The sequence below is a fragment of the Hypomesus transpacificus genome, chromosome 21 (assembly GCF_021917145.1).
Source record: "Hypomesus transpacificus isolate Combined female chromosome 21, fHypTra1, whole genome shotgun sequence".
Lineage (NCBI taxonomy): Eukaryota > Metazoa > Chordata > Actinopteri > Osmeriformes > Osmeridae > Hypomesus > Hypomesus transpacificus.
In genome coordinates this window covers 3,710,099-3,722,497 of record NC_061080.1, presented here as the reverse complement: position 1 = coordinate 3,722,497, position 12,399 = coordinate 3,710,099, and the positions used below count along the sequence as shown (strand labels likewise).

General features: G+C 41.6%; 2 protein-coding genes across 2 annotated transcripts; one reads left to right on the top strand and one right to left on the bottom strand.

The window, feature by feature from the left end:
* The first annotated feature begins 1,082 nt into the window (after positions 1–1,082).
* Positions 1,083–5,627, top strand: ifngr1 (interferon gamma receptor 1). The gene is made up of 7 exons (XM_047044032.1): positions 1,083–1,472; positions 3,364–3,478; positions 3,624–3,802; positions 3,894–4,039; positions 4,229–4,397; positions 4,635–4,771; positions 4,875–5,627. Exons 1-7 carry the CDS (start codon positions 1,406–1,408, stop codon positions 5,115–5,117), a joined length of 1,056 nt encoding a protein of 351 aa, XP_046899988.1. The 5' UTR covers positions 1,083–1,405; the 3' UTR covers positions 5,118–5,627.
* On the bottom strand, positions 5,569–10,458 carry ltv1 (LTV1 ribosome biogenesis factor). Its single transcript, XM_047044031.1, has 11 exons — positions 10,245–10,458; positions 9,622–9,753; positions 9,174–9,380; positions 8,970–9,057; positions 8,655–8,787; positions 8,334–8,529; positions 7,841–7,968; positions 7,441–7,586; positions 7,228–7,280; positions 6,758–6,958; positions 5,569–6,076 (listed from the first exon to the last, which is right to left on the bottom strand). Exons 1-11 carry the CDS (start codon positions 10,245–10,247, stop codon positions 5,963–5,965), a joined length of 1,401 nt encoding a protein of 466 aa, XP_046899987.1. The 5' UTR covers positions 10,248–10,458; the 3' UTR covers positions 5,569–5,962.
* Positions 10,459–12,399: the final 1,941 nt, after the last annotated feature.

Sequence of the window (12,399 nt, the reverse complement as noted above, 5' to 3'; positions counted from 1 at the left end):
TCATTGGAGTTTGAAAGAATAGATCATATTTTGAAGAGATTTTAAGTAGATCTAATATTAAATATCAAAGATTCATCTGAGTTTAAGAGAATTTAGGACATAATTACAACACAACAGCACTTCTATTTGGATTTAGGAACTTTTGGTAGGCTTTAGCCTGCATGTGATGGATTTAGCTTGAGAGCACGTGGTTAAGCATTTGCCCCAAAAATCTGTTGCAGTTTTGTCTACGTAGGGTAAAAATATGTCATTTAACATGATTGTGCACAGCACGCAAAAAAAGAGTTTTCAGATGGTGATTTATTATGTTGCACTTTATTGACCGTGACTACACACAACATATTTATGAAATACATTTATAAAAGGTTATATATTAAATCAGGTTTTATTTTTAATTTCTCCTCTTCTTCATTCACCTCAGAGTTTTATATTACAAACTGCCTGCTTCATATATTAAGATGTGTTATGCTAGGGTTTGCAAAAACTAGATTTGAATTTTCCTGTACTTGTTGATATAAGATGTGATTCTTAAAATGCATCTGCTGATGTATAATATTGGTGATATAAGATTCTCTAATGTGTGTCTAAAACCATATATTTTTTTAACCTTGTGAACTATCACAAGGTAATAAGTTGGGAAGTCCACGATTACCAACACACACCTCAAACAAGGATGGAAAACACACTGTGATATGGTGTTCAAGTGTTCAAGGTCCTACCCAAAGGACTTGCTAACCCTGGACGTGCAAGGGGCCAAGCTATAAATCTAGAGCTAGATCTTCAGCCAGTTGTTCACAAAAATGATTTAGTAGACACACCAACAAACAACATGTTCTAAACCACCCAATTCCATCTATAGAGTGGCTGCATATGGGCCTTGGGTACCACGATTGCTAATCTGCTATTAATGCCTTTCCAGAATCGTAGACTCGGAAGTGTTTTACCCATGAGAAACAACAGGCGGAGGAATAGACCACGCAACGACTTTCTACCTTGGCTACCCACGTGTTTTAACCTGTGAAGTTAGCCTCCCTTTCCTGAATCGTTTGACGTCAACGAAAGTGTTGTTATCAAGGTGTGTGAATATTCACTATTCGCCTGTTTACTCCCGCTTAAAGTGTGTTTTCGGTGGGCTACATAAACATTTAGAACTACTAAATAATAATAGTTTATTTTCATTTTGGCTATTCATTTCGATTAAACCCGCGTATTCAAAGGGTATTTAACATATGTTGCAATAAAATGAGGAAGCTGCGGTCTCGGGGCGTCACATTGAAGTCGCGATAGTTACCAGATACTGAACTAACTTTGAAGACAAATGGTTTCATGGAGGAGCTCCAGTTTAGTCAATCATTTTGATAAAATAGCATGATTCAGAGTTTGAATTCTCCACAAAACGAGAGCCATGGTGCTGGCAACTTCTGTGTTTATCCTAATTCTAATGATCATAGTCGAATATGTCTCGTCACTCGGTAAGTCTTATTCCTTTACCATAACCAATTTCGTCAAATTAAAATAAATTTGAACTCCGCTGTCTGCCAACAATCGCTTGAATGTCAAATGAGCTATATGTTCTAATAATGTTAATTGTATATTAACTACAGCCACGTTTTAATTCATTTTTATAGTTTATCACTAACTTTCTGGTTAATGCTGTTTGTCCCTAACAAAATCCCCTTTTAAACAAGAGATCTACGCTTGCTTTAATATGGATCAGTCAACAGGATGTGTAGGGGCTAAAGATTTTTTTTAACTTTTGACTCTGTAATGTCTGCTGTTTTGACTGTAAGCAAACTGGCCTCTGCCCGAAAAAAATACCAGTCAAACTCCCCTTCCTAACTTATTCCATTCCAAAGTATTTTCATTAAATTTGGTGGGTCTCAATGGATAATTTGAAACTAAGAGCTTCTTAACGAATCTGGGAAACCCGGGCATTATGGTGTCAGTTCCAACAAGACCAAAGAATCAGTTCTGTTTTACATTTTTTTCAGTTGCCTATCATCAAAATCTTTATCTCCAATATGCCAAAGGGTGACTCTGAACTGTGGACTCATTATAGAACGTCAGTAAAGTTGGATATGACTCAAGAAATTCCAGGGTTGGGCAAGGATTGACACTCTATTGATGATGTGGAATGTTGATGTGCAACAAATTTATAATTTTGTATGTGTGTATTATAGGCTAAGGTTACCAGTTCAGCAGAGGATACAGGCCCCCATGTTTTGAGCTTTGGCGTATAAAAACGACAAAAGCATTTTTAAACATATGCATCAAAGTTTGATTTTCTCACAGAGATGGAGTGTGCCAGTTGACAGAATAGAGCTATCAGAAGATGACATGTGGAAGGACAATGTTCTGTTTTAAATAAGTTGAGTCCTTTTTCAAGATCATGTGAACAGACGTGAATTAGCGCTAGGTACACGTTTTACCAACTGTATTGTGTGGATGGCTGTGATTTCATGCCTTCTGTGGGTACGTCTACAAGCCTGCATTTAGATTGACTTCAGGGAAACTGAAACGTTCTTTCCTTGTTCCTTGAATGTGGGCAGGGGCGCCGCCAGGAATTTTGGGCCCCATGAAAAAGAAAATATATATTTATATTTCTTAATCATTTCTATACATTTCTATTTTTTGGGGCCCCTGTCAGTCAGGGCCCTTAGAATCGTCTTAACATTTCCCCCCTATACGGCGCCCCTGGATGTGGGGGTTGTGAAATTTGATGTAGCTTACCATGTCATGTAAACCCCATTTTTCAAACCTATAGCTTGCAGGCCCAGATAAAAGGGATAACAAATTAGATTAGGAACATTAACACCTACTAATATGGGACAGAATTATGAGACCCCAAAGCTTGCACAGTCTTGTTGTACAATGGCTGAATTCTATTGCAAAATGTTCCATGTTATCTCGCCATGATAAATGAGGTATGATGTTGTGGGTAGAAAAACAAGCTGGTAGGGGAAGGAGCTATGGCCAGGTGTCTTCACTTTACCATCTGGGAATTGGCGTGGGCACTAGGCTGCTAACAGCCTTCCTGAATGGAACAGATTAGCCAGCTCCTGATTAAGTGGCATCAGGAGGTTCAACAGCAAATGATCAAAACACAGTTACTGCCTTATAATGGGGCTCTGTGCAAAACCTTACCTAACTTAACCTAAAATGTTAAATTCTTCATTTAATATCGACATTTACAGACCACTAAAATGTTGCAGAGAGGTACTCCTCTAAGCTACTCCTGAAGAATTTTTTCACCCTGGTGTTTAATCTTGATGGCCCTTTGTTCAAATAATAGGAACACAGAGGATGTGACAGTTGAAATCATGTAACAATGTTGCAATTATGTCTTATTTTTGTTCTGGATAGTTCTGCCACCAGAAAACGTCACGGTGAGCTGCCACAACTTTCAGACAAGGGCTTATTGGAATTACAGCAAGCACCCTCTACCACCTAATTTCATATTACATTTTGTTTCTGAGAGGTTAGTTTCTGCATTTGAATGAGCACTACATTTAAGTTATGTTCGCTTATTTGGATATAATTCATCGTTTGAGACATAAGATTCAATTGCTTGGGTCTCAAAAGTTTTGTGTTCATGCCTCTACTGCCCATGGTTGTTTTGGCAGTGAGAACAAGACTGTGACAACGACAGAGCTCCATTATGACTTGACCCACCTCATGAGGGCGTCCTCATTCAGCAATCGCTACGCAGTGGAGGTCAGAGCTGTAGAAGGAGCAGAGACCTCACAACATGTCAGCTCCCCAATAATCACGTTTAACATCTTGAAGATGGCAGATGTCAAATGTGAGTTTGCTTTTTTGAAACATCTAGCAAATGATTCTGGTCCATCAATGTGCAAAATTGTAACCTTTTTGGGGGGGTTTCTCCTTCACAGGTGCCCTGGATTTCCCTCCTGTTAAGCTGTCACCAGATGATATGGGGATTGCGGTAAGCTTTCGCAACCCATTCTACTACTACAAAGAACTGGCGGAGTCAAACCCGTTTGACAGAGTCTTCCACTACAAAGTGTTCACTGAGAATGTAAGCAAAAGTGAACATCAATGTCCAGTGCCTCACGCTCCCCTCTACCATCATCTCTTTAGTCTGTCCAGTTGTTAAAAGATGGAATCATGTCAAGATGAGCATTTCTGTAACAAAGCCAGTTTTTTTTCTGTCTATGAAAATTCAATGAAGCACTAAATTCATGATCGTGTATGTTCTTGACCTCAGACATCAGACACTATGTCATCTCCCACCACACACAAGTGTACAATGGCAAGGAACTGTGGGGTGGTATTACCCAGCAGTAGGGGACCATACTGTGTTCAACTAAACGGTTCAATCATGGACGGGAAAATACCATTCAAAAAGACAGCCATTGTCTGTACCCAAGACCACCGTAAGGAAGCCAATTGCCATTCAGGAAATCTAGATCAATTGTTTGTTTTAAGGCCTGTATGTTTGGCTTGAAGTTTGATGCCCTTTGTAACGTCATAAGGCCTTTCTCTTACGAGCCCTGTTTGGAGCATAGTTTGGCGTATAGTTTAACAATAAACCACGAAGGAATTTTCAATAGACCCTTTAATGTGCTGACAAGGTTCACACAGCTAATGCCGATTGTGTATTTTTGTCACAGATGCGCATGAGTCTTACGTCTTCATCCTACTTGGGGTTGTGTTGGCGGTGTTTATCATTGTCAGCTTGGTAATAATAGTGATGGTCTACCAGGTAAAGGCATGGAAAACAAACCCCTCCATTTTGCCAAAGGCATTGGTGAGTTGTTGGGCGGGGGGCTTTGCTGTGCACACCACATATCACAGATGTTTTCTTTTTGACTTTCTTCGACCTTCCCTGAACAGTTTCTTTTTCTTGACAGGCTTCACTCATGACAAACCCTAATGAGAGAAGAATAATGCAGTTTCCAGAGGACAGAGTGGAGCACATCGCCATCGAAGACTACCAGGCACAGACTGAAGAGGTGGAGATCATCGAGGTGGAACGGCCATGTTGTATGGTAGAAGACCAGAACGCACAGTTTGGAAGGTTGTTGGAAGAGGACGAAGAGGAGGATGAGTGTCCGCCCTCGGGCTACGGCCACGCACACAGCCTGGATATGTAGGTGGAGATGCACCCAACAAGGTGAAGGATTATGGTGAAGCTGGAGTCCATAACCTCCATCAGGTCATTAAGAACCATAGGGGGGTGGGAACGAAAGATGGTGCCCTCGGTCTAAGCTGGGTTGTTTTTCTCAGGAACACTTGGTTGCATTTATATGGAAACTGGAAATATAAAAAGCCATCAAGATTCTGCCACTCCGAGAAGTGGAGGTGTGCTGGATGAACTTTGTACCTCATCTTAGTCATCTGTAGATGACTAAGAACAATCGAGTGTTGCCAGTACTGTTCAACTTATTCGCCAATTGATTTTTTTCTGTATGCAATCACCATTGTGGTTAGATTTGTGATGGACAAATGGTTTTGTGAAGGTTTGTTTGGAAGTTTAAAAAGTTGTGAAGATCCCGGTTTTTACATAAATCTTTTAAAGAAAATAAAGCTTGGACTTTTAGGAGCCTTTATGGAGAGACACTGAATGTAACACTGTCCGTTTTTAATAAAAATTACTTTCTTAACATTTGTCATTCCAACCCCCCCCCCCCCCATCCTATTTTTACAAATTAAAACAGGATTGCAAACTGCAGGGCGTAGAATACCATCATTTATGAATCCTCTGGACTACAACTTGCATTGTAAAAACAATTCATTGTATTTTCCTGGGTTTCAGTGTCGTGAACTGCAGACAGAATATTATCATTATTACCCTCGGGTGTGTGTGTGGGGGAAAACAACTCTGATGCACACCGCTGAAGGTTCTGCTTTCTGCAGAAGTGTTAAAGGCGGCAAGGCAGTCAATTGATTCTCCTTTTATGAGGGCAAAGTACTCCGACTCCATAGTCCCTCGATACGGTTAGGAAAGTTTTAGGCCCTGAACGTTGGCTCGCAGGCCCAGCATCTGCTTCTCTTGTAGGGCTTTCTCCTGTTTGAACGCCATTTGGTTGGCCTTCTTCTCCGTCCTCCTCTCCTGTTGAGCGACAGCAGAAAGTGGCATGAAATGTATTTGAAATGTCACCGTTAAACTAACTCATTTAATGGTTAATGATGAACTTTTATCATCGTATTTTACTGCTCCGTTTCTTGAAACAGTTGCTTTTCACAAGGCATTCTAAACTACTGTGGCGTCCACATCTCAGTATGCCTGTGCGCCTACCAGCTCTTCTCTCAGCGTCATAGCTCTCTCTAGTGGTTGACGTGGTGGTGGCGCCTTTGTTGCTATATGCCCTAGAGCAGGGGTGCCCACATTTTTTTGACTTTCAAATTGACCAATTAAAAATGATCTACCACAAAATATATTCATAAATTCAGACTATGCATGGCTCAGAAGGTATGTATAATTAACATAAAAGTTTAATTTCAAGACGGAAAAAAAACAGAACCCGAGGCCAAGACAGGGTATTGGAGACCTCTATGGAGTACATGAATATACAAAATTTGTGTCAAAATGTTTTATGACACAATCTACCACCATAAGCTTTGCGATCGACTGGTCAATCGCGATCGACGCATTGGGCACCCCTGCCCTAGAGGCAATAAACGTCCACTCAAAGGTGGATCCCACGACAGGTCTACATTTTGGGTCTCATTTCAGTTTCAATCAAGCACTTAATTAAGAGGTACTTCATGTCACTAGAACGCCCAGACCCACCTTGCGCTCCTCTTTGATGGCCTGCTTCCTGGCTCTTCGCTCCTCCTGGCTCTCGTCTTTGGGGCGGGGTTGGGTGGCGGTGCGGGGCAGGTCCGAGTCATTGATGCGCTCCATCCGCTCCGCCTGTTTGGCCGTCGGGCCCCGCCCGGGGAGGACATCCAGGGGAATGCCCGTTCTATTGGACACTCGGATGGGCTTGGTCTGGCGACGGCACACATGACATCACAACACGTTGTCAAGATTCTTGAAGCGGATCTATTTGCTAGTAATGTTCACGCGCCAGCACTGTACATCAAATAACTCAACTGCTCAAGCCAAGTGGATAACAGAAAGGCGAATGAATGTGTCGCTATTGTAATCCTACGAAGCACTGCATTACTACAACGACCTTCTGCAGAACAATAGAATTATAACTTTGTAACTGATGTAAGGTCTAACAGTTCTCAAAATCTACTCTGGACTGGTCTTACCTTTGGTGGATCAGCGATGATTTTGGGGCGGTTATACAGGTTTGAATATGTGCCTGGGAGGGGGGGCAGGAAAGTGAAAATGTGTGTATAACAGCATAAAATGTATAATAATAAAGTGAAAAACATATAAACCTAGTTTCAAGACATTTTGACCAGTTATACATTCTGAGTGATATTCTCAAAAGTACATTTAGATAGTGTATTATCACTCACTGATAATGGTCTCACAGTCCCACTTTTCTGCTGGTGCCTCGATGATGAGCGTCTCCATCTCCTGCTCATCTTCATCCTCCTCGTCCTCCTCGTCTTCTTTCACTGCAGGCAGCTCCTTAGGGCCGAGGTCGTCGGGTCTCTGGAAGCTGAGAAACATGTTCATGGTCGTGATTGTAAAATCGTAATGTCAAATATACAAACATTTCTAATCTTGCTGTTCTATGTCTTACAATGTCCAGCGATGTGTGTATGTATATTCATTGTGTGTAACGTGTTATGTCTCAAAGAGGAAAATGTCCACTTGTGTTTTCTCTCATATTCTATTACATTCTATACCCTTAAAAATGATTTTTCTTATAGCGAGTTTCAAGTTGTTATTTTCGTGGGCAGACACACTTACTCTTTTTTCTTTTGTACAAAGTAATCTTGGATAATATCCTCGAGGCGGGCGCTGTCCGGTTCAATGAAGCCCTCTAGCTCGGCGTTGTCAAGAGCTCCAATCTCGTCGTCATCAAACTGCTCATAAAACTATGAAGGAGAAACAACAGGGAAACTATTCCAATGGCTGGGACATAAAGTGTTCTTACAGTCAATCTTAAAAACATTATAAGTCGTATATGGGGATCTAGGGTGTTCTTGATGCCCTTCTAAAATACAAACAAATGCTTTGAAAATCATTTTCAACCACTAACACAACATGTAATATGGGTTCCAAAACGTAGCCCTAATCCAGTCACGGTTCCTGCTACTTCCTGCTTCTACTTCTCCTCTGCTTCCTGCGTCTACTTCTTCTCTGCTTCCGCTTCTCTTCTGCTTCTACTTCTCCTCTGCTCCTTCTCTGCTTCCTGCTCACCCAGCCCCCGTGTGCGCTGCCCCAGCGCCGTGTCCCTCACCTTCTCGAAGCGGTCGTCCAGAAGCGTGAGCTGCTCGTTCCTCCTCATGACGGAGGAGGTGAGCGAGTACTCCGTGAAGCGACTCTTGGTCTCCTCGTCCATGAACATGAACTCCCGCGCGCCGCGCACCTCACCCTCCTCCCCGGAGAAGCCGCCATCAGAGTCAGAGTCAGTGTCCTCCCACTCATCGTCGTCGCTAACAGGAAGGAGGACATGGAAAATTGTTTATAAAGCAAAGTATTTGTGGAACAGAAGTGCAAAGGGCATAATTTGTTCCAGGATGAATTTGATGATGATTGACAGGTGTGGTAAAAGACTTACGTCATGGCGACAGCTGCAGTGACGTCGTTAGCCTTGATGATGAAGTCGTCATCCAGTTGGTTGTCTGGGTCGTCGAAGTCAAAGTCCTCGTCAAGGGCAGCGACAATATCGGGATCCATGTCCAACCTGGGTCCTACAAAACCAGATACACTTATATACCTGATGAATACCATGCTTTGTTATTCTAAACCATAAACTACATAGTGATGAAAAAACATACACAAATGCATCTTGAGATTTGAACTTACATTTAAAAACCAAACTTTTAGAGTTTGAGTCCAGAGGTCGTGTCATTCTGACAACATGGCTGCCTACCTGAGATGGGGGCTGCTTTGTTCAGCATTCCAACCTCCTCTTCGAATTCAGACGCAAACACTGACGAGGGTAGATTGAGTGTAGTAGCCTGTTGAAAAAGGTATCGTTGTTAAAAAAATACAGCAAGAAGGAGCAACACAGCAATGTAAATAAGATCCACCACCAAGTATCTACCCCGTCCCAAACACATTCAGTGAAACTTACACCAGCGACTTCCACCCCTTCCTCCATTTCCTCCTCCTCCTCGTCTTCATCTCGGTGGTCGATGGGTTGTCTGTCTCTGTGCGGTCGGCCCGATGACACCAGCTCCGTGGGCCGGGAGGTCTCCTTCAGGTGCTGCAGGTAGTTGTAGTCGTCGTCAAAGAACACGCCAAAGTTCCTCTGCTCCTCGTGCTGCTTTTCCACCTCCACCTGCATGTGGTTAAAGGTGTTGAGTGACAAGTGGCTCACATCAACACACCCAAATCAAAGGAAATAATACACATTATGTAATGGGGTTTGTGGAGGCATTTTCTAATTGAGTTACTAACCCAGATAAGGAATGGAGATGATCCTTATATGCCGTAAATTAGATATACAGTGCAAGTGACAAGATGGAACTAGTTTATCAATTACCTTTGACTATACATGACCCTTTAATGTATGTTTTTACCTTGTGAGCAGGTAAGAGGACATGCTGGGGGGCCTTTTCGTCTGCAGCAAGTGGGTCCCTCTGGCTCCTGTGGACCAGGTGAAACGTCACAGCGTTCTTCTTTTGTATAAACGACTTCTTCTTTCTGTGAGGCTAGAGAACCATGAAAAACATACAAAGTTACATACGACTCCATTTATTGTCCCCTCTCAGCTTATTAGCTTGGTTGCTTGACTGGAAAACCATTGTGTAATTGGCCATAACATGTAATGAGAAGTCCAAACGACAGAAATACACTGATCATTTCAATTAATCTATCTTTACGGAAATTACAGTGCCCAGCCTTGAGCACAGTTACGGAATACGCAAAATTTACCGGTGGTACCGATACTGTGAGTGATGTATTTTGCTGGTAACTCGTTAGCTTATGTCAGCGTTGAGGCAAAGGGGACAACACAGCCCACATACACACAGGTAACACTATAAGTAACGTTAACTAGACCGATAAAGAGCAAAAACATGAAATACTGAACATGAAACGAATGACTGATCCTATTTAGCGTTATGTTGACTAGTCTAACACTATTATCGTAGCTAGCTAAATAGCTAGCAAGCAAATTTACATTTACCAAAAGTGAACTTACCATGATCAGATGTGCTCTGGGAACTAAAACAGTATTCCAAAGGATTCGTATATCAGTGTATAACACACTGTGACACAGAGAAAATTATTTTAAAGGTAAAGTTGTTAGCTAAAGCTGTTGTTTATCCACGCTGGCACAACACATGCTGCTTCTACCATTGTTGGAAGGAACCAATTATGTCAAAGGAGAACGTCCCATCCTGAACGCTGATTTGATTTTAAGTTAACTGTATGTTGCATAGTGTACGAAATATATCATCCCAATACAAATTTGTCACAAAAAAAAAAACTTCAACATAAACTCATAACATATAAGGCTAATAAGGGGACAATATTTCCCGTCGATTTCCACCCATGTCTCATTTGGTATAGCCCAAGAACAAAGTAATCATTGACGAGAAAAGGATTCGTTATGGCTCTATCCATGTCAGAGGAAATTGAAGTTTCGTATCAATGAGTTTGCAACAAGGTAGCACTAGCTGTCTTGCCCATAGGCATAGGCCTACAGGGTCTAAAGCAGAGAATGTCTAATATGGGAGACGTAGACGGGCTCTGAAAAGTGAGACCAAGCGGCTGTTCAACACAGTTTACACTGGAATTATTGGTCCAGTGCTGGTCCAGTGCAATTGTTTTGGCGAAATTAAATTGAGATTTTAAATTTTGAGATTTAAACCAATTATTCAATGCTTTCTTACTTTTGAATTACTTATTTAGGTGAGTAAAATATAGTGTACTCATGCGGTTCTAAATTACAGTCATACAGGCTGATTAACCCCGTTTCAAACTTGAATATAGCCTTCCACTGTCACAAAATCAGTCCACACAGCGAATGTCTTAAACTTTCCTTATTTACCCTATTTCATAAAATCAATTTCAATTCCATAAGCTATCAAATTCAGCACATGAAGGCTCGGCCTTTCCAAGCGGCGCACATAGGCCTAGGTCTAGGGAGGGGAGAGGGGTCTATGTGCGCCGGTAAATAAGGAAAGTTTAAGACATTCGCTGTGTGAACTGATTTTGGGACAGTTAGGCCTCCTTCTCAGCGTGAGAAATACAAGGCGTGGCTTGTGAGATCTGTATAGAATATCCTGACTTTAGCGCACGGTTACTTACGGTTACGGTTAATTTTGTAGGCTAGATGTTTCACGTTTAAACTTTTCACGTTTTAAAAGCGTAGCCTACATCTCTTAGTGAGATGTTCTCAAGTGATGTGTAGCCTAGGCTATGCCGAATTATGCTTAGAAGCCGCGGAAGGTAGAAGTTTGTCGAAAGTAAAAGTAAAGTCTCAAGATGCTTGCTCACAAACTGGCAATAAGTCGAGTCACATCATAAAATTGTCTACTGACTTATTTCCAGCGAAGCACAACAAAGGTATTCAAATGATGTATTTGTTTATATCATTTAATAACGTTTAGCCGGTATAATAGCGTATGGAGCACGTGCTCCGCTTTGCACAGTCCAAGTTGCGGACCGCACAGGAAGCCTCATGTTTAGGCTACGTTAGTGTGTTTGTTTGGGATAGACTACTCTTAATTTTACCTCGTATTTACAGAGATGCTGTGTGACTGAAGGAAAGGAACATGGCTTGTACTAACCAATCAGCTGAACAATACATACGTAATGCCAGAAGTCGCCTGGTTGGGAAACTCAAAAATGTGTCTGTTATTGTGGAAAACCTGCATCAGCGCAAGGTTCTAAATGAGGAAGATGTCAGTAAGATCAATGCAGAATGTGACGACTTTGACAAAACCAGAAAAATACTGGACTGGGTCACCAATAAAGGAGAGGCAGCATGCTATGAGCTCCTGAAGATTATTGACATTACGAGGAAGAGGACCTTGGAGCGACCATTAGAGCAGACCGGTCCATCTCAGGACAGTGAGGAGTTTGACCTACATTACTGGATCAGCTGCTTCTCATTTACAGAAGACACAGACCTTCAAACCAACTATTCACTTGGCAAGTTGTTGAATTGAAATTATGTTATGTGAACCAAATGTTTAAAATGGTCATAGGCTATGTCTGACATATACACATGTAAATATATCCATAGAATAAATACAACTATGCAAAATGTTTACACAATAGCTAGAGTTATGGTTGATATATGCAACACAGTATAATCAGTGTAACATTTCATTGGTTAATGACATCTA